This window comes from Anomaloglossus baeobatrachus, chromosome 8, assembly GCF_048569485.1.
Source record: "Anomaloglossus baeobatrachus isolate aAnoBae1 chromosome 8, aAnoBae1.hap1, whole genome shotgun sequence".
NCBI lineage: Eukaryota > Metazoa > Chordata > Amphibia > Anura > Aromobatidae > Anomaloglossus > Anomaloglossus baeobatrachus.
The window spans coordinates 99,574,797-99,597,700 of NC_134360.1; the positions used below are offsets into that span (position 1 = coordinate 99,574,797).

At 45.5% G+C, this 22,904-nt stretch overlaps 1 protein-coding gene across 2 annotated transcripts in view; it reads left to right on the forward strand.

The window, feature by feature from the left end:
• Nucleotides 1–22,904, forward strand: part of SLC25A17 (solute carrier family 25 member 17) — a 131,911-nt gene that overhangs the window by 69,332 nt on the left and 39,675 nt on the right. For both annotated transcript variants that reach the window (XM_075321918.1, XM_075321917.1), the window contains exon 5: nt 11,833–11,949. In XM_075321918.1, the coding sequence (XP_075178033.1) occupies nt 11,833–11,949 (117 nt within the window). The remainder of the gene's footprint in view (nt 1–11,832; nt 11,950–22,904) is intronic.

Sequence of the window (22,904 nt, forward strand, 5' to 3'; positions counted from 1 at the left end):
ACCGACCAGACTTGCTGTCTCAAGGGCCGTTTTTCCATATGAATTCTGCGGCCCTCAACCTGACTGTGTGGCCATTGAGTCCTGGATCCTAGCGTCTTCAGGGTTATCTCAAAAAGTCATTGCCACTATGAGACAGGCTAGGAAACCAACGTCCGCCAAGATTTATCACAGGACGTGGAAAATTTTCCTGTCGTGGTGCTCTGCTCAGGGTTTTTCTCCCTGGCCATTTGCATTACCTACTTTTCTGTCCTTCCTTCAATCTGGACTGGAAAAGGGTTTGTCGCTCGGTTCCCTTAAGGGACAAGTTTCAGCGCTCTCTGTGTTTTTCCAGAAGCGCCTAGCTAGACTTCCACAGGTACGCACGTTCCTGCAGGGAGTTTGTCACATCGTTCCACCTTACAAGCGGCCGTTAGAACCCTGGGATCTAAACAGGGTGCTGATGGTTCTTCAGAAACCACCATTCGAGCCAATGAGAGATATCTCTCTCTCACGACTTTCGCAGAAAGTGGTTTTTCTAGTAGCAGTCACTTCTCTTCGGAGAGTGTCTGAGCTAGCAGCGTTGTCGTGCAAAGCCCCTTTTCTGGTTTTTCACCAGGACAAGGTGGTTCTACGTCCGGTTCCGGAATTTCTCCCTAAGGTGGTATCCCCTTTTCATCTCAATCAGGATATTTCCTTACCCTCTTTTTATCCTCATCCAGTTCACCAATGTGAAAAGGATTTGCACTTGTTAGATCTGGTGAGAGCACTCAGACTCTACATTTCTCGTACGGCGCCCCTGCGCCGCTCGGATGCACTCTTTGTCCTTGTCGCTGGCCAGCGTAAAGGGTCACAGGCTTCCAAATCAACCCTGGCTCGGTGGATCAAGGAGCCAATTATCGAAGCTTACCGTTCGGCTGGGCTTCCGGTTCCCTCAGGGCTGAAGGCCCATTCTACCAGAGCCGTGGGAGCGTCCTGGGCTTTGAGGCACCAGGCTACGGCTCAACAGGTGTGTCAGGCGGCTACCTGGTCGAGCCTGCACACTTTCACGAAGCACTATCAGGTGCATACCTATGCTGCGGCGGATGCCAGCCTAGGTAGACGAGTCCTTCAGGCGGCGGTTGCCCACCTGTAGGAAAGGGCCGTTTTACGGCTCTCTTACGAGGTATTATTTTACCCACCCAGGGACTGCTTTTGGACGTCCCAATTGTCTGGGTCTCCCAATAGAGCGAAAAAGAAGGGAATTTTGTTTACTTACCGTAAATTCCTTTTCTTCTAGCTCTAATTGGGAGACCCAGCACCCGCCCCTGTTTTTTTGTGTACACATGTTGTTCATGTTGAATGGTTTCAGTTCTCCGAGTTTTCCTTCGGATTGAAGTTACTTTAAACCAGTTTATAATTATTTTTCCTCCTTCTTGCTTTTGCACCAAAACTGAGGAGCCCGTGGGAGCACGGGGGGTGTATAGGCAGAAGGGGAGGGGCCTAACACTTTTGAGTGTAGTACTTTGTGCGGCCTCCGGAGGCATAGCCTATACACCCCAATTGTCTGGGTCTCCCAATTAGAGCTAGAAGAAAAGGAATTTACGGTAAGTAAACAAAATTCCCTTCATATATATATATATATATATATATATATATATTATATTAAGCTGAATGTGTGTATGTATGTGTGTGTATGTCCGGGATTGGCATCTGCACCGTCGCAGCTACAGCCACAAAATTTTGCCCACTCACACGTCTGGACCCCAAGAGCGTCATAGGCTATGTTGTGAGGCGAAATTTTAACCCCGCGCGTTCCAATTTACCAATCAATTTTGCCCCTATCTACATAATGGAGAAAAAGTGAAATGGAAAGTGTATACGCACCGTCGCGTTTACAATCACGAAATTTTGCACAGACACCTCATGTGACCCAGGGAACATCGTAGACTATGTTTTGACAGGAAAATTTAACCCCGTGTTTTACAGTTGCTCTCCAAAAACATGCCTCCATTAAAGTAAATGGAGCCTGGAACTACAGGTTATTAGTAGGAGCTGTGATTGGTTGCTATAGGAACAAAAGACATTCATAGTATAAGAAGCTTATATGTGAGGTAATAAGATGTCGGTGGGGAGACGGATAGAGAGTCAGAGAGAAAGACGGATAGAGAGACAGGGAGAGAGAGACAGGGAGAGAGAGACAGGGAGAGAGAGAGACAGAGAGAGACAGACAGAGAGAGACAGACACAGACCGAGAGAGACAGACGGGGAAAGAGACAGACACAGATTGGGAAAGAGACAGACAGAGACAGACCTGGAAAGAGACAGACCGACATGCACACAGGGACAGAGACAGGCAGACAGGGAAGGAGGAGACAGCCAGAGAGACAGACAAAGTTAGATGGGGAAAGACACAGACCTTGATAGAGATCACGGAGGCACGCTGATGTGGAGCGCATGGTGCGTTCCACCGGCGTGCGACTTCCGCTGACGTCATCCTTAGTGACGTATCCATTGTGATTACGGAAGTTTTGGAATTGCCTTCTGTGGAGCGCATGGAGCGTTCCTCCTGGACGGAACTTCCGCTAACGTCACTTCCGGTGATGTCGGCAAGCGCCATTTTTTAAAAGAACGCTCATTTGATCCCACGCGCAGAAGCGGGGACTAGGACCGGAGCAGAATGGCAGATTGTGGCCTGTGTCCTGTACCCCATTGTGGGAGCCCCTGAAGAACCCCGGCAGGATTCTGAGCCGGGGAAAACGCGTCGGGAAAACGGTTCCTGAGCCAACCCTTTTTCTCTTGGCCACCAGCGATTTGGCTGAAGTGTGACTGACTGGTGATTTGTTCAAAATCTGCGCTAAAGCTAAGTATCACTTTAGCCAGTGGAAACATTATATTGATTATATTGTAGTTACGTTTTCTGCTGTGAATTGACTTGCAGTGGGGTGCATCTTTTCATTCCATATCTTTATGAATGCTGGGTATTTGTATATTTGTGTATACTTGCTGTATAGGAGCCTGAAGATCTGACACTCACATTAAGTGATGCTTTCATTGGCACAACAGAGTTTTTTGAGCAAATAATTGCTACTGCATGCACGGCACTTTAAAAGATCTGTATAAATCATATGCTGCTATTATATCAATTGAGTGGAGAGTTTACATATCAGTATGCATAGTACTTTAAGGCTTCCTTTGATTATATAGCACTATTGCACTTTATGATCCATAATTTTTCTGGTGGACTAACTGTCCTTTAAAGGCATTCTTTTTATTATAAAGAGTGGATACCACATGAGCCTTTTCTATGTAGGGTCACACCTCTATTTATTGAATGTCAAAATTGTCAATAGGCTATAATCCTGACCGTTTTTGACTTGTATTTTTTGATTATAACTGCAGTGCAGTGACTATTCTGTGCACTCCTATACTCCCAGACTAGCTGCACTCTAATCTAGTGCAGGGAGAGGAGGGCGAACCGACGTTGAGCGGGGGCGCCACTACGTTCATTTAGGGTGCCAACCTCCGCGGCAAGGTAGGGAAAAGTTTGAGGGCATCTGACCAATCCCGCTCTGCACTGCAGCACTTTTGCTCTGTGTATTTCTATGTATTTTTGTGTGTGATTTGTTATATGTGGGATATCAAATTTTAATCTAAATTAAATAAGGTTTTTTTAAGGTTTTTTTTCACGGTTTTCTGTTTCAATCATCCCTTAATGATAATTTTTTACGGTTTTTCAAAGAGACAGACCTGGAAAGAGACAGACCTGGAAAGAGACAGACAGACATGCAGACAGGGACAGATACAGGCAGACAGGGAAGGAGGAGACAGCCAGAGAGACAGACAAAGATAGATGGGGAAAGACACAGACCTTGATAGAGACAGACGGGGAAAGAGACAGAGAAATAGAGATAGGCAGACAGGGAAAGAGACAGACAGGAAAAAACACAGACAAAGAGACGGGGAGATAGACGGGGAAAGAGACAGACCTGGGAAAGAGACAGAGCTAGAAAGAGACAGATGGGGAAAGAAACAGAGAGATAGAGACAGACAAAAAAAGAGACAGGCATACGGGGAAAGAGACAGATGGGTAAAGAGACAGACGGAGCACATTACTTGGCCAATTTAGTTAAATCTGTGTGGAGTATCTGGGGTGTTGAAATATATGCTGTGAAATGCTTCTATTAGCTTAGTTTTTGCCTTTTAATAATTACATTTCTATCTATTTGTTTTGTGGTTTTTGTGTGCAGAATACATTTTTGTTAATACATTCTATTTTGTTAACAACAGGGCGAACCCGGGCGAAGCTAGTATATATGTATATATGTATATATGTATATATATATATATATATATATATATATATATATATATATATATATATACAGTACAGACAATACGTTTGGGCACACCTTCTCATTCAAAGTGTTTTCTTTATTTTCATGACTCTGAAAATTGTAGACTCACATTGAAGGCATCAAAACTATGAATTAACGCGTGGAATAAAATACTTAAAGTATGAAACAACTGAAAATATGTCTTATATTCTAGATTCTTCAAAGTAGCCACCTTTTGCTTTGATTACTGCTTTGCACACTCTTGGCATTCCCTTGTTAAGCTTCAAGAGGTAGTCACCGTAAATGGTCTTCCAACAGTCTTGAAGGAGTTCCCAGAGATGCTTAGCACTTGTTGGCCCTTTTGCCTTCACTCTGCGGTCCAGTTAACCCCAAACCATCTTGATTGGGTTCAGGTCTGGTGACTGTGGAGGCCAGGTCATCTGGCGTAGCACCCCATCACTATCCTTCTTAGTCAAATAGCCCTTACACAGTCTGGAGGTGTGTTTGGGGTCATTGTCCTGTTGAAAAATAAATGATGATCCAACTAAACGTAAACCGGATGGAATAGCATGCCGCTGCAAGATGCTGTAGTAGCCATGCTTGTTCAGTATGCCTTCAATTTTGAATAAATCCCCAACAGTGTCACCAGCAAAGCCCCCCCCCCCCACACACCATCACACCTCCTTCTCCATGCTTCACGATGGGAACCAGGCATGTAGAGTGCATCCGTTCACCTTTTCTGCGTCGCACAAAGACACGGTGGTTGGATCCAAAGATCTCAAATTTGGACACATCAGACCAAAGCACAGATTTCTACTGGTCTAATGTCCATTCCTTGTGTTCTTTAGACCAAACAAGTCTCTTCTGCTTGTTGCCTGTCCTTAGCAGTGGTTTCCTAGCAGCTATTTTACCATGAAGGCCTGCTGCACAAAGTCTCCTCTTAACAGTTGTTCTAGAGATGTGTCTGCTGCTAGACCTCTGTGTGACATTGACCTGTTCTCTAATCTGAGCTGCTGTTAACCTGCGATTTCTAAGGCTGGTGACTCGGATAAACTTATCCTCCGCAGCAGAGGTGACTCTTGGTCTTCCTTTCCTGGGGCGGTCCTCATGTGAGCCAGTTTCTTTGTAGCGTTTGATGGTTTTTGCCACTGCACATGGGGACACTTTCAAAGTTTTCCCAATTTTTCGGACTGACTGACCTTAATTTCTTAAGGTAATGATGGTCATTCATTTCTCTTTACTTAGCTGCTTTTTTCTTGCCATAATACAAATTCTAACAGTCTATTCAGTAGGACTATCAGCTGTATATCCACCAGACTTCTGCACAACACAACTGATGGTCCCAACCCCATTTATTAGGCAAAAAATCCCACTTCTTAAACCTGACAGGGCACACCTGTGAAGTGAAAACTATTTCCGGTGACTACCGCTTGAAGCTCATCAAGAGAATGGCAAGAGTGTGCAAAGCAGTAAAAAACAGCTGGCTACTTTGAAGAACCTAGAATATAACACATTTTCAGTTGTTCCACACTTTTTTGTTAAGTATTTCATTCCACATGTTTTAATTCATAGTTTTGATGCCTTCAATGGGAATCTACAATTTTCAGAGTCATGAAAATAAAGAAAACTCTTTAAATGAGGTGTGTCCAAACGTTTGGTCTGTACTGTATATACACACTGTAAGTGTCATTGTATTCCTTCATTTGTCCTGAGGTAAAAGTAGAAGTCTTATCAATGCCTAAAAAGGTGGCTCCTGCCTCCTGCAAGATCTAATAGACTAAGGGGTCATTCCATGTCAAGTGGACCAGTTTTAAAAATCATCCCCACTTGACCTTCTCCGATTTTGCTGAAAATTTAGAAGGATGTACATGTATGTTTGAAAAGAGGTTCTGTAAATTTTTAGGGCCAGATCTCAAATACATTGGGCACTGTTGACCTTTCACTGGAGGTTCCACCAAGCCTGCGGCTTCAGCTAAGAGGATTTTGCAAACTTTGGCACATAGCCATTAGAGTTCTATAGTGGCTATGATGCTGAAATTTGGCATACTAGCTCAACTTTTGCTGCTAAACACGATAAAATTATTACCGGCTATGACAAAACTATATTTCGGCCGCAATTTTGTGTCAAAGTAGCTTGTAAAACGCCTCGCATAAAATTTATGCCTAACTTTGCCCATATATAACTCAAGACCAAAAACCAATAGTAACTGGTGCTTTGCCCTGTACACCAAACATCTACATGACTTTGCATTGCTGCAATATCACGGTCAAAGCATATGTTTTTGTGTAAATATTCACACCCACATATGAAAAACTTAAAAAACCCGAATTTTACGTATTTTTAGGTCAAATTTCTCAAAAAGGGTACCCCTAAAATATATTAATTCTGATATCATTATAAAGAGCACATTTTTCTCTACAAGGATCATTGTTTTTTTTTTTTTTTTGGAGTCTCTCAGTTTAAGAAAAGAAAAATGCCACTGAACTTGGTGTTATTTATTAATACGCAATGAATGGTAACTGCACTATTCAAACCCTTGCGTTGGTCCATGGTGGTTATACCACAACCAATTCCCTAAGAATTGGTATTATAATCCTATTAAGAATTGTAATAATGCTGTCTTTCGGGAATTGGCAGCCCCATCGCCAAGGAGCCATGGCCGATAGCCGTGCAAGGCCAGCCGCGGGCGGTCTCTTTATCGCAGGTTCCGAAGCCTGAGGGTGGGTGTCTTTGCCTAGGATCCCAAGCCTAATATTGGGTATCTTTTGTTGGTTCCCAAGCCATAATGTTCAGTCTAAGTGGTCTGAAATTGTTGCTGAATTTGCAACATAATCGGTTCAGAGAAGCTGTATTGTCGGCCCATTGCTGTTGCAGCTGGTGCTGGAATTATTGCAATGATTGACTGCTCGGGAATCCAGCATGTATCATTTCTCACAGGCCAGTAAAAGAAGCTAGCTGGTCCATGAGGATGCATAAAATTTATTAATGCATCATGGTCGTCGACTGAAATTTCAGAAATATTTCCAATCCACCAGTTCCTGTCGTAAATGCAGGCAATGTATTGCCCTGGCTGGAGGTTTGCAATTGGCACAAAAGGCATTTCTGATCTGACAGATCTATCTACATGGGCAATGAAAGATGATGGGTCATTTGACACCCTTGAAATGCGAATCTTTTTGTCATCAATTGGCACAAACTGGTGATTTTCTCTTGTTCCAGCAATTGTATGTCCATCTTTGAACCTTTCCTCTTGAACTACTCCTATTTCGTCAAATTTTTCTTTTGGAACAAAAAAAAACTTGATTCCATGCAGTTGCTTGTTGCAAATGTTGAATAAATCCACCGGGGTCAGAATTTGGTTTTCAGTTGGGCGTTGAAGACTGGCACGAGCTGCCAACCTCTTTGCTGTCCCTCCAATCCCATCACAGGGCGACTTTCCATGACTGGTACCAAAAAAAATTCCATTCAGCGATGATATTGAAATCAGCATTGTGGTGGCACAAGTTGAGAAAATTTTTGAAATTTTTGTACTGAGCTGCAGATCCATCGCTGAAGTAGTGGATATGACGAATCCCATAGATGAGAGTCTTGAGATACTCCATAATTACTGTTAAGAAAGTGTGGACTGCAACTGTGTCATGTCGTGAGCAATCACTGATTAGTTATTATTAGTTATTATCATTAGTCAATAACTTTTCATAAAAAGGTTTATAGGTTTTTGATTATAATAGACATTGCTAGCAACAATACAACTCTGTAACGTGATAAGAATCTGAACAAACAAAATCAATGCATTACGCGCATAAATAACACCATGTTCAGTGGCATTTTTCTTTTCTTAAACTGAGAGACTCCAAAAAAAAAAAACAATGATCCTTGTAGAGAAAAATGTGCTCTTTATAATGATATCAGAACTAATATATTTTAGGGGTACCCTTTTTGGGAAATTTGACCTAAAAATAGGTAAAATTCGGGTTTTTTAAGTTTTTCATCATATGTGGGTGTGAATATTTACACAAATACATATGCTTTGACCGTGATATTGCAGCAATGCAAAGTCATGTAGATGTTTGGTGTACAGGGCAAAGCACCAGTTAGGCTATGTGCACACGTTGCTTTTTTTTCAGCGCGGAAAAAAACGCACCCTCTGGCAGAGGGGAGAATTGTAAACAATGCTTTTTGAGAAAAACGCATCGAAAACGCATGCATTTTTCATGCGTTTTCCATGCGTTTTTTTTAGGTGCGTTTTTTAAGACTTGTCAGTGTTAATAAAGTTGGTTGAACACAGACCTTTGGAAAAAAAAACCTGTGATGTCATTTCCTTCTCCACATTCTGTTTGGATAAATGGGAGGGCTTAGAATGGAAGGAGCACCATTTGAATTTTGGAAAAGTTGAAATAAACTTCGCGCACCATGTCACATTAGCAGGGCCCCTTGGGTACCTATACGTCAGAAAACCCCCACAAGTGACCCCATTTTGGAATCTGCACCCCTCAAGTATTTTATTCAGGAGTATATTAAGCATTTTGAATCCACAGCTACTTCACCCAAAATGTTGCTGTAGCAACAATATTCTCACTTTTAGGCTATGTGGCCGTGATCCAGTGACACGGCGTCTAGTACACAGTGTCAGCCTTCCTGCAGAGATGTGAGTGTTGTCCACGGGAGAACGCAGCTGGCCATGCCCACGATTTGGGTTCAGGCTGCTGTGGACTTTAGCTCTATTCTACCTGCAGAGAGCACTCTCGTCTCCACAGCATAAATTGACATGCTGAGGCTCGGGAAGCCACGCCACCGGTCAGTTTATTCTGCGGAGAAAAGAAGCACAGTGGGCATGGGATCTCCAAAAATCCTTCCACTGTGCTTCTACTGCACAACGCAGCGTTATGGACGCAGGGAAAACACTCAGCGCCCAAAACACTGCAAAACCTGATTGTGGGCACACAGCCAAAAAAGCGTCAATGGATGAATGGATGTCAAATATATATAACGTCCCACCCCCGCCTGCATATTCTAAGCTGGCACCTTTAGTACCTTTCATGTGGCACTAAAGGCTGCCCAGCTTAGTATTTATCAAAAAAAAACAAATGAAAAAAATGGCGTGGGGTCCCCCCTATTTTTGATAGCCAGTCAGGGTAAAGCAGACAGCTGTAGCCTGCAAACCACAGCTGGCAGCTTCATCTTGTCTGGTGATCAATTTGGAGGGCTCCCCAGGATTTTTTTTTTAATTTATAAATAAAGAATTAAAAAAAAAAATAACGTGGGGTCCCCCCAAATTAGATCACCAGCCAAGGTGAAGCTGACAGCTGGGGTCTGGTATTCTCAGGGTGGGAAGAGCCATGGTTATTGGACTCTTCCCAGCCTAAAAATAGCAGGCCACAGCCGCCCCAGAAGTGGCGCATCCATTAGATGCGCCAATCCTGCCGCTTCGCCCCAACTCATCCCGCGCCCTGGTGCGTTGGCAAACGGGGTAATAAATGGGGTTGATACCAGATGTGTAATGTCACCTGGCATCAAACCCAGCAATTAGTGATGTCACGGCGTCTATCAGATACCAGACATAACTAATTGACAGTAAACAAAAGCAAAAAAAAATGACAAATTTTTTTATTAGAAAAAACACTCCCCAAATCATTCCCTTGTTCTCCAATTTAATCAAAAAATTTGAAAAAATGGGTCCACAGAAATCCATTTGGACGTCCCACGTCGGCTCTGGACCTTCTAGAATATGGGGGCATGTTCAGGGAACGTATCCCCCATTTTCTAGGAGGGCAGACCCTCCATTTGAGGAGAGTGGGTGCCAAAAATCTGCACCCACTCTCCCCGGGTCACAGCTGCAGAGTGCGAGCAGCCAGCACAGCTCTCTGAACACAGTGCTGGCTGTCAGCTGCTCGGCACATGTGACCACACTGACCGGCGTCTGCTGTGAAGGAGGAGGGGGCCGCGGGGGATCAGCGCTGCGACCGGACAGGTAAGGGGGAATACCGGGGGGAATAGGGGGTGACCTGGCAGGGCCTGGGGGGCATTTTTCTGTCGCATGTCTCAAGGCACATGCGACAGAAATCATAGGAGTAGGTTGCGGCCGGTGCGCTGCTGTGCGCGCGGCCATGTTGGATTTTTGGGAGGGGGGTCGGGGCGGGCACTTTGGCGACACCGGGGGCTTTCCAGGACTTTGCCAGGAAGTGAGGTCAACAGGAAACCTCTTGACCTCACTTCCAGGTAAATGCTTGCGTTCTGGCATGCCGACAGCCCGCGGACCGCAACAAAAAAGCAGCTCACTGCGGTGTAGCTGCGTTCTGACCCACATCATTGATTCAATGGGGGAGAGAACGCAGCCACACCGCACAAAAGAAATGACATGCTGCTTTTCTTTCCGCACCGATTTTTGGCATCCAAAACGCTGCGTTTAGAAACGCAGCGTGTGCACTGATTTTTCGGCTTTCTCATACACTTTGCTGGGAAAGCTGAACGCATGCAATTTGCCACTGAAACGCTGCGGTTCTAAACGCAGCGTTTCCGCGGTAAAAAACGCAACGTGTGCACACAGCCTTACTATTGGTTTTTGGTCTTGAGTTATATATGGGCAAAGTTTGCAAAATCCTCTTAGCTGAAGCCGCAGGCTTGGTGGAACCTCCAGTGAAAGGTCAACAGTGCCCAATGTATTTGAGATCTGGCCCTAAAAATTTACAGAACCTCTTTTCAAACATACATGTACATCCTTCTAAATTTTCAGCAAAATCGGAGAAGGTCGAGTGGGGACCACTGGTCCTTTTGACATGGAATGACCCTAAGGGATATGGCAGACTGTGACCATTGTTAGGCTTCTGGCTGCTACTGCAACCCCTCCACATCCTGGGGTCTCGCTGCATTGGTACGGTTATTAGAAACCATAGGCTGGGATGGCAAATAGCTCCTATCATGCCGTTTGCAGTCAGAGCCCAGCTGTATGTAACAGCCGATTGCTTCCTCGTTGTATACATGAGGAATCTAGCACTGCTAGTGAATTTATTAATAATAATAATATAATATTTACTCACTTATATAGCGCCATTAATTCCACAGTGCTTTGCATACTTCAGAAACCTTGTCCCCATTGGGACACATAATCTAAATTCCTCATCATTATGTCTTTGGAGTGTGGAAGAAAACCTATGAAAACACAGGGAAAACATACAAAATGCCTGCAGATGTTGTCCTTGGTGGGATTTGAACCCAGGACCACAGTGCTGCAAGACTACAGTGCTAACCACTGAGCCGCCGTGCTGAGTATTTTCATTACATGTTGGTAATAGATTAAGAAACCACTTTAGAATACAATTGTGCATATATTTTTTTCGTGTGTGTGTGTGTGTGTGTGTATATATATATATATATATATATATATATATATATATATATATATATATATATATATATATATATATATATATATATATATATATATATATATATATATATATATATATAATATTTTTATATATATATGATGCAATGACTACAATAAAAAAATAGTTTTAATGTAATATTGTATCTTGTTAGGGGTAGTGAATGTCCTGCTCACAACTCCTCTATGGGTGGTAAATACAAGACTGAAACTTCAAGGTGCCAAATTTAGAAATGATGATATAAAGCCCACGACATACACTGGCATTGCAGGTAAGTTTTTCAGGAATTGTGGGGTAGATTTACTAATCCTGGGTGATAATTAGTTAGTATAAACTTAGCTTTTAATAGTCTAAAAATGCACCAAATTTATCACAGTAGGTCATGCTGAATGATACACGACATCGCCAAAAATATTGGGACCCCCTTATAAATCAATTACTGTCTACTGGTGTATAAAATCAGACCCCAGCCATGCATTCTGCCTTTACTAACACTCCTGTAACAATGACTTGTTCTAAAGAGCTCACTGATGTAATAAGATCAGACCATGAAAAGTTACAGAGCAGCTCGTCAAGTGCTCAGGTGAAAAGGGTATAAAAGTCACCAACTCTCTGTGGAGTCCACACTTCTTGTTACTAACAGCACAAATACTTCACCTCGTGATTGGTCATGGAAACCCAAGCAATCAATCTGCTGCATGTAGCCTACATCACTAAGCTTTGTGGGAACAGTTTGGGAAAGGCCCTTTTCTGTTCCAGCAAGATTCTGCATTGACAAAATTATTGACTCTGCATCGACAAAAGGGCACAGAGACCTGACCTAAACCCTACCACAAACCTTTGGGATGAACTAGAATGGTGATTGTGAGCCAGGTCTTCTCATCCAACACTAAATCCGCATCTAAAATAGCCCTTAAATTTCATCCAGGCTTCTGTCTGTCTGTTAGTATTTGCTTCACTAAAGACTGGATGACAATATGTTAGACAAGGAGCTGTCTTTTTTTGTGGAACAAATCGAACACCTCTTTGAGGATGTCATCAAGTTTGGGATGCTGTTGCAAAAGAGGCATATGTTTCTTAAGAATGGAAATTATTTGATGATACTCCTGTAGGAATTAGGTGGAGAATGTAACAGTCAATCCTGACCTCTTATATATGGGCTGGAAAAGGACCCGCTAACAGAAAATTAAAGCACCTAAAGTAACTGGGATTGACACAAAGAGAGGCATTCACTAGGTTAGGACCCAATTGAGAGGTACACCGGGATGTGGTAACATGGCCAATTTTATTTCAGCCCATTGTTTCAAAAATATTTTTTTATGGGTTTTTTTTTCATGCAGTAATGCATGTTAACATTCCCATATTCACTATCTGCATCCTTCAGCTTTTTTTTCCCTCTTGCTTGAGTGCAATTGTTATTGTGATAGTATACTCGTATGTGATGTTCAGTATGCACAAGTTCAGACCTTCAGGTTAGGAAGTGCCAGCAGTTTATCTCTAATCTTACTATTCATTTTAATGCATCCGCAATGCATCTGCTTTTGGATATGGTACAGACGACCAGAGAAAAGGGAAATTTGTAAAGGCAACCTGTGGATGTCCAAAGGTTGGGCTTCACAGGAGGACAAAGATGGTGGCCATGGGGGCCTTCAGGTGGTACCTTGCTGCCATGACAACCAATCAGTTCACATCATTCATGTTACAGAGGACCAATGAGAGCCAGTGCATACACCAGCTTTCTTGCTATTTAAATATCGCTATTAACCCCTTCACGACCGCGGGCAGTAAAGTTACATCCTATTTTAACGTGACTTAACGACCAGGGACGTAACTTTACGGCCTAAAGTTCATTTGATTGCCGTGGCCATAGCAACGGCTTTCGAATGATGTCCCCTGCTGTTTCTTACAGCAGGGGACCTTTGCTTGACCCCAGGGGGTGGCATCGCCACCCCCCATAGACGATCGATGTGATTGGCTGTTCAAATCTGAACCACCAACCACATTGTTCGCACCGATTTCGGCAAAAATAATACCTGAATTAGTGCGATACTGTGAGATCCTGCTATGAGGTGCTGTAGCAGCTGCAGCACATCATAGCTGGACCTCAAACATGTCGCCCTGCAGCACTGATTGGAGCGATCGTGCTATGACGCACAATCGCTCCAATCAGTGTGCAGTGGGGCGGTCTGATCTGCAGGTGGCCAACCTCCCCAGGCGCCTGTGCTGGTCTGGGAAGGCCCCCCCCCCAGCATGTCTGCAGCGTGCACTGGCTGGTACTTGTAGTACCACACCACCGCTGCTGCTGCCGCCGCTGATGTCACCGCTACTGCTCCTGCTCCATGTGAGTATTCTGCTCCCCTTGCAGCCCGTGCGCACTCCCGTGATGGCCCCTGCCCGTGCCCCCCGCGATCTGCCCCCCCCCAAGACCCGATCTGCCCCCCAACATCCCGATCTGCTCCTCCTGCGATCTGCCTGCCTCCTCTGTGATCTCTATTCTGCTTCCTTCCTTCTGCCTTTGCTTCTCCGCCACCTCTGCTCTCACCCTTCCCCCTCTGCCCCCCCCTCGACGTCCTCTTACCTGCCTTCACCGGGTCGTCTGAGGTCTTCACTGGCCCGATCACATCTGCCTCCATCGCTGGGTCCTTCTTCCTGGGTCTTCTGCTGATCTGTCCAACGTCCTGCCCTGCTGCTCCTGTACAGCTGTCTATCTCGCTTGCCTTCTGTTCCTCCTGCAGTTCTTCTGGTAAGTGATCCTCCTGCTAATCCTCTGGGTACTGTGAGTATAACGTTTTGTTTTTTTTTTTCCTGTATCCCCTGTCCATTTTTACACCTCATCCGCATCCGTGGTCAATTTTTGGCGTGACTTTTTGTTTCCCGTATCCCCGACGCCTTTTGTATCGCATCCGTCCGTGCGTCCTGCTGAGCGTTGATCAGGGATGCACATAACGAATCTGCATCGTGGTCAATTTTTGGCGTGACTTTTTTTTCCGTATTCCCGATACTTTTTGTATCGCATCCGTCCGTGCGTCCCGCCGAGCGCTGATCAGGGATGCAGATAACGGATCTGCATCCATGGTCAATTTTGGACATGACTTTTTTTCCGCATCCCCGACGCTTTTTATATCTCATCCGACCGTGCGTCCTGTAGTGGCCGATCAGTGCACCGCGTCTGTGCGTTTGAAAAGTCAAATGGCGTTCCTTCTCTTCTGAACCCCGCCATGCGCTCAAACAATTTCCACCACATATGAGGTATCTGCGTACTCAGGAAACATTGCACAATACGTTTTATGGTGCATTTTTTCCTGATACCGTTGTAAAAAAAAGCTACCTGGTTGATGCAAAAATTTTGTGGTAAAAAAAATAAAATAATAATTTTCACGGTTCAACGTTAAAAACTTCTGTGGAGCCCCCCTGGTGGTACAAGGGGCTCACCAAACATCTAGATAAATTCCTTGAGGGGTCTAGTTCCAAAATGGGGTAATTTGTGGGGGAGCTCCACTGTTTAGGCACCATAGTGAGTCTCCAAACATGACATGGCGTCCGCTAATGATTCCAACCAATTTTGCTGTCAAATGGCGTTCCTTCTCTTCTGAGCTCCGCCATGTGCCCAAACAATTACTATCCAACACATATGAGGTATCTGCGTACTCAGGAGAAATTGCACAATATGTTTTATGGTACATATTTTCCTGATACCCTTGTGAAAAAAAAGCCACCTGGTTCAAGTAATAGTTTTGTGGTGAAAAAAAAAATTGTATTCATGGCTCAACATTATCAACTTCTGTGGAGCCCCTTGGGGCTTGTTAAACATCTAGATAATGCCTTGAGGGGTCTAGTTTCCAAAATGGGGTCACTTGTGGGGGAGCTCCACTTTTTAGGCACCATAGGGGGTCTCTAAACGTGACATGGCGTCCGCTAATGATTCCAACCAATTTTGCTGTCAAATGGTGCGCTTTCTCTTCTGAGCCCCGCCATGCGCCCAAACAATTACTTTCCACCACATATGAGGTGTCGTCGTACTCAGGAAAAAATGCACTATAAATTTCATGGTGCATTTTTTCCTGATAACCTTGTGAAAAAAAAGCTACCTAGTTGAAGCAACAGTTTTGTGGTAAAAAAAATTTTTTGTTCTTTTCATGGTTCAACGTTATAAACTTCTGTGAAGCCCCCAGGTGTTCAAAGTGCTCACCAAACCTCTAGAAAAATTATTTGAGGGCTCTAGTTTGCAAAATGAGGTCACTTTTGGGGAAGCTCCATTGTTTAGGTACCTCAGGGGGTCTTCAAACCCGACATGGCGTCCGCTTATGAGTGCAGCTAATTTTGCACTCAAAAATTCAAATGGCGCTCCTTGCCTTCCGAGCCCTGCCGTGTGCCCAAACAATTGATTTTTACCACATATGGGGTATCCGCGTACTCAGTAGAAAATGCACAATAAACTGTATGGTGCACTTTCTCTTTTCTCCCTTGTGAAAATGAAAATTTTATGGCTAAAGTAACATTTTTGTGTTAAAAAGTAAAATTTTCATTTTTTCCTTCCACATTGCTTTGGTTCCTGTGAAGTACCTAAAGGGTTAATAAACTTCTTCAATGTGGTTTTGAGCAGTGTGAGGGGTGCAGTTTTTAGAATGGGGTCACTGTTGGGTATTTTCTGTCACCTAGGCCTCTCAAAGTCACTTCAAATGTGATGTGGTCCCTAAAAATAATATTTTGTAAATTTTGTTGGAAAAATGAGAAATTGCTGATGACTTTGACCGCTTCTAACTTCCTAACGAAAAAAAAATTTGTTTCGAAAATTGCGCTGATGTAAAGTAGACAAGTGGGAAAGTTTATTTATTAACTATATTGTGTGACATATCTCTCAGATTTATGGGCATAGCTTTTCAAAGTTTGAAAATTGCGAAATTTTTGCAAAATTTCCTAAATTTTCACAAATAAACGCAAAAAATATTGGCATAAATTTACCACTGACATGAAGTACAATATGTCATGAAAAAACAATCTCAGAATCGCCAGGATCCGTTGAAGTGTTCCAGATTTATAACCTCATAAAGTGACACTGGTCAGAATTGCAAAAAATGGCCCGGTCATTGGGGTGTTTTAGTGGCCGGGGGTGAAGGGGTTAAGAGATTGAAAGATGCATATAGTTAAAGTGAACCTGTCAGGTGAAATATGCACCGAGAACCAGGAGCAGTTCTGGGTGCATATCTCGAATCCCTGCCTACCTGTCCCTATATACACTAGTATAGATAAAGGGATCTTTAGAAAAAGTATTTCCAAAGATCTTTTATTGTATGCTAAAGAGCGCGGGGACTAGTCCCAAGGGCATTGCTTCCTGTGGGCATGCCAACATGATAATGAATGCGCAGTGTCAGAGCATGATCTCACTCAGGCCATTACCGCCTGACGCTGGATTTCGGCTTAGTGCGCATGACCCCTGGAGGTTCCGTCATGTGCACTATAAAGCCGACTGTACGCATCCTGGCTTCAAACTGAAGTAGTGCGCATGACCGGAAGTCCGGGGTCCTGCACACTGAGCCAAAATTCAGCAGAGAGGTGAGTGAGATTGTGACGCCCTGGACCAGCCAGGTAGTCACAGATAGGGGACTGGTGTTGTGCGGGGCTCTAACAAGGTGTCAGCAGCCAAACCACTAAAACCCTAGTCACCTCTCTCAGTGCTTGATGGACACACCAGGGGGCGGAGCCAGGCAGTTGGCCATGCCCACCGAGGAGTTCAGAGAGCCTGAGGCAGGAAAACAGTTCAGTTTTGGAGTGGAGTTTGAGAGTTCAGTGGAGGAGGTCAGGCCTGTGTGACAGGCCTGTTGTAGACTGACAGGTGCCAGGGTAGGACCCGGGCACCTTTTGGCTAGGAGGCATATGGAGGCCTCTGCCTACAGGAGCCGGGAAGACGGCTCAGTGGAACCGAGGTGGCCCGGGACAGGGTAGTGGCCCGCCGTTACCGACCCGGGGAACCGACTGGAAACCGGAGCACAAAGTGGGGTACTCAGACCCTGAAGCTAGGTCCAGAAGCTACTGGGGGCTAGCTAATTAACTGATTGCAGCCAGGACTATAGGTCCTTTCCCACCCAAAGTCCCGACTGAAGACAACAGCCCAACGAGGGGGATAGAAAGCCTCCGCCACGGCAGAGAGATCCCACGGGCCAGCGTCTGCGGGCAAAGGGCTCTTCCGACATCTACAAGCCGGGGAGCGGACTCCTGACGTTGCAGGCGCAGGTAGTCCATCATCACAAACAGGTGCAGAAGAAAGGCAGAGACCACCAACCGGGTGGGGGACCAGACTGCAGCCGGCTGCGGGCACCGACCACCATCACCTTGGTTTACCAGAGACGTGTGTGTTTCTAATCGTGCGTACACCAGTGCCCTCCGGCCGCCCATCTCCCTGCACCGCCAAACACTCCCAACGGGTCCCGGGGCCACCATCCCTGCCCACGGAGGGGTTAACAACTTGCTGAATAAAATCTCCCCCGGGTGCCCCATAACTGCAGTGGTGGTGTCCACCTTGACCACATCCCATGGGTGGCGTCACGAACTTAACCACGGCTTCGGCCGTACACCTACGTCCCCTAAACCGCCAGCCCCTTTCAGATCGAAGTGACCACAGGACCCCCGGGTCCGGAGACGCTCGAGCCACCCACCAGCGAGCCCGGATCCAAGCAGCTCTGCTGCAGCCGAGCACGGGGCGGTACACATCGACTCTTGTGGCGTCACGAACAGGATACTTACCCATTCACTTACCTAGTGAAGTGCGCCTTGTACGGACAGTCAGCGGTAATCCGTTGTAAAATTTTCAAGATCCGCCATCTTTTGGCGCGAAGATTCCCGCCAGAGTCTTCTTCCCCGCGAAAAAAGAGCGCGAAAGCTGAAGTCCCGCCTCCTGGAAACACTGCTGTGCAGCAAGGCCGGAAGTCGCAAAATGAAACTTACCGGCCGGAGAAGGGAGTGCCGCGAAAAGACCAAGGGGGAGCGGGTGAAGATCAGCGGCATGTAACTAACGCTGTGAAGTGCAGGGACGCCAGGACTCTGTGGCAACCCATTCCTGGATACCAACGTGGCAGGATGTGTCGGAGTACCCAGGCCCAAGCCCACTTCATGCTGGCAAAGTGGACGTCGGAGATGAAGGGCATGGCTGCAGCTGTCCGGGCACGCGAAGTGGAGATGATCTCGGAGGAGCGGGTAAGCAGTGATCCACGCCCCTTTGTTCCACAGTAACCGGCCATCTCGGCTGAGGGACCCGGCCTGCTCCCGTCCACCACACAGTCTCCCTCGTCGGCCGTGTCCGCAGCCACCGCCCCGACCGACCCGCTGCCTCAGTCCGTGGCAGCGGAGCCCGTACCACCTACGGGGGAGGACCCAGCTACTGGGCCCTCCGGGCTTACTGTCACCATCGGTCCAGCACCGCCGACGGCATCCCATCCGACCCAGAGCATGGCCGCAACAGAGATGACGACGGCTCCGCCTGCCCGGCCGCAACTGAGGCGATCCTCGACCAGACGCCAGCACTGCAAGTTACGTTGACCGCTCCCAGACACCCGACCTCGGTTGAGGCACGGCGGGGATGTAGTTGCCAAGCGGCAGAGCAGGCCACGTCACAGCGAAGTCCCTCATTACCGAAGGTGCCGGTCGTAGCCGGCACGGAGGGACTCCGGCTAGGCCCGTCCCCCGCACAGGCTGACCTGGAGCAGGTGCCGAAGCTCCGTACTGGGAGCGTCAGCAACAGCAGCTGCACTGCGAGATTGCTGTTTAAAGATAAAGAAGAAAGTTTAAAAAGGTAATTGTTCCCGGCTACCATCCTGCCCGTCCCCGTTGGGAATTTGTTGATTCAGGAAAAAACCGTTATAGATAATGATTAAGGGATCATAAGCTGTACACCGTGAGAAACAACCCTTAAAATTACAAATCTTTAATGATAAAGTTTAAAATGGATATCCCAACATGAAAATCACACACATGTATACATACAACAAAAAAAGGGGGAAAGTGCTGCAGTGCAGACTGGGAGTGGTCAACGCCCCTTCACTTCTCCCTACCTAGCCTGCGGAGGTCGGCACCCTAGATTGCGTAAAGGCGCCCCCGCTCACCGTCGGCTCGCCCTCCTTTCCCTGCACTAAGTTAAGAAGTGCAACTAGTCTGGGAATGTAGGAGTGCTCAATTAAAATATTGCTGCACTGCAAAAAATTTACAGGGTTACAAGGAATATCTATTGATATCTGACACACATGTGGGTGTGACTCTACAGAGATGCTGAAATGACCGATACAATATAATATGAGATGCTTGAGATTAGAATAACCACCTCAACATGAAGTTAATCAGTGGACACCGTGCACCCGTTTAGATGTATCCCCTGGAGCCACCTATATGGATATCAATTGTCCTGTGCATTCAATAAAGGCATATAATTGGACACATATTGTGGTGCTAAAAAACGGGTTACTGTAATATACGCAAAAGACTCTGATAAGCCTTGCCTTCGCCTGCTCCCACAAACAAATCAATGAGAGTCAATCAATAACTCAACACGTGACTCCACAGTAGGCACACAGATGGATGGTCCTCAGATATAATGACATAATTAGCCATAGCATGGAAAAAACTTTCACTCCAGTCTATTCACTGTAGATGTAACAATAACATATAAAAGATACTTAGCTTTTTGGTGTGAATATGGACAAATCGCCAGATACACGCTAATACTTCAGTGTAGTCACTGGAAAAATACAGGCCCAGTTTGGGAACCGCTAGCTCGACGCGTTTCCCCCTGGCACACAGTCCCGCCAAGGTTCATCAGGAGCACCCACAATCGGGCACAGAGTATCGGCCACAATAAACCGCTCTGCCTCGGTCCTAATCCCCGCCTATACACGTGGGGTAAAGAGCGCTCTTTAAAAATGGCGCTTCCTGACGTCACCGGAAGTGACGTCTGTTAGAACGGAAGTGCCGCTCGCGTGGAACGCATAATGCGCTCCACCGCGGCTCATCACTATGGGACATAAGATGACCCTCCATGTGGCGCTTCCTGACGTCAAAGGAAGTGACGTCTGTTAAAGCGGAAGTGCCGCTCGCGTGGAACGCATTCATGCGCTCCACTGCGGCTCATCAGTACGGGGCGGAGGCTGTCCAACCAGGTGACGCACGGTATCAGTCACATGACCGCGGGACGCAGTAATGCACTCCGCAACCCCGCACCACATGGTTACCAGTGTTAGGGGAACAGGGAATGAGTTAAACCCACCAAGAGATAAGCCTAGATGGACTCATACCTCATCACTAGTGGGCTGAAAAATCATGATAAATCCCCTTTCCCACTAATTTACAAAGAACGCCCCACAACGGTACATTATAGTTACAAATCACAAAGGGATATCAGGAAATGCACATGTGGACCAATACGTCAACATGAATAAACTGTAGCAACCAGGGACATTAGGTCCATGATCAAGAAACAAACCCCGCAGTCCACAAACGGACCTATACAGGATGGCTGTATACAAATATACCTAATTTCCCATATGTCTAGGAAGGAATAAATATCCCAATACACTGAATGCTAAGGTCAGATGAAGCTAGAGAAGGTTAGTTGTTCATTTAGCCCGCCTGGACTGGTTGACTCTAGCCAAAAGATCCAACGTGTCTCCCTTTGAAGCAGTTTTTTGTCCCAATCTCCCAGACGTATTGATGGGGAAATCACCTCAATAGTCCTAAAGGAAAAAGACCCCAAATCGCCATTGTGATGTGAATTAATATGACGAGCTAGGGGTGTGTCCCGTTTATTTCTCACGTCCCCTAAGTGTTCTCCTATCCGTACTTTCAATTGTCTCCTAGTCTTTCCCACATAGTCTTTTGGGCATGTACATGTACAGAGGTAAATGACTCCCTCTGTTTTGCAGTTCGCAAAATTACGATTCTTATACGTTCGCCCAGTGACTGCGCTGCAAAACTCTCTTGATAGAACCACATGTTTACAATATATACATGACCCACATTTAAAAGTACCTACATCTCTCCTGTCCAACCACGTACCACTCTTTTTAGGGGGGACATAGAGGCTATGTACTACCTCATCCTTGATTGTCTTTCCTCTCTTAAACGTTACCGAAGGGTGCGCCGTTATATGTCCACAAATATCGGGGTCACTCTTTAGAATGCCCCAATGTCTTACATTGTTACATCTACAGTGAATAGACTGGAGTGAAAGTTTTTTCCATGCTATGGCTAATTATGTCATTATATCTGAGGACCATCCATCTGTGTGCCTACTGTGGAGTCACGTGTTGAGTTATTGATTGACTCTCATTGATTTGTTTGTGGGAGCAGGCGAAGGCAAGGCTTATCAGAGTCTTTTGCGTATATTACAGTAACCCGTTTTTTAGCACCACAATATGTGTCCAATTATATGCCTTTATTGAATGCACAGGACAATTGATATCCATATAGGTGGCTCCAGGGGATACATCTAAACGGGTGCACGGTGTCCACTGATTAACTTCATGTTGAGGTGGTTATTCTAATCTCAAGCATCTCATATTATATTGTATCGGTCATTTCATCATCTCTGTAGAGTCACACCCACATGTGTGTCAGATATCAATAGATATTCCTTGTAACCCTGTAAATTTTTTGCAGTGCAGCAATATTTTAATTGAGCACTCCTACATTCCCAGACTAGTTGCACTTCTTAACTTAGTGCAGGGAAAGGAGGGCGAGCCGACGGTGAGCGGGGGCGCCTTTACGCAATCTAGGGTGCCGACCTCCGCAGGCTAGGTAGGGAGAAGTGAAGGGGCGTTGACCACTCCCAGTCTGCACTGCAGCACTTTCCCCCTTTTTTTGTTGTATGTATACATGTGTGTGATTTTCATGTTGGGATATCCATTTTAAACTTTATCATTAAAGATTTGTAATTTTAAGGGTTGTTTCTCACGGTGTACAGCTTATGATCCCTTAATCATTATCTATAACGGTTTTTTCCTGAGATTTTTTTGATATTATGGCTGGTTTCCTTACTGGATCTATGAATGCTAATAATTGGTTGGATGACGCTAGGGAAGCTTTTTCCGAACTATCTATAAATAACAGTTCGGCAACAGGCCCTTCTCTAAGGAATATTTTCACTGATTTAACCACCGCATATAAAGAGAACATCAAATCTTGGTGGGAAGTTCAATCATTAGATAATTATATCAAACAAAGGATTGTCCCCAGAGGCCTACG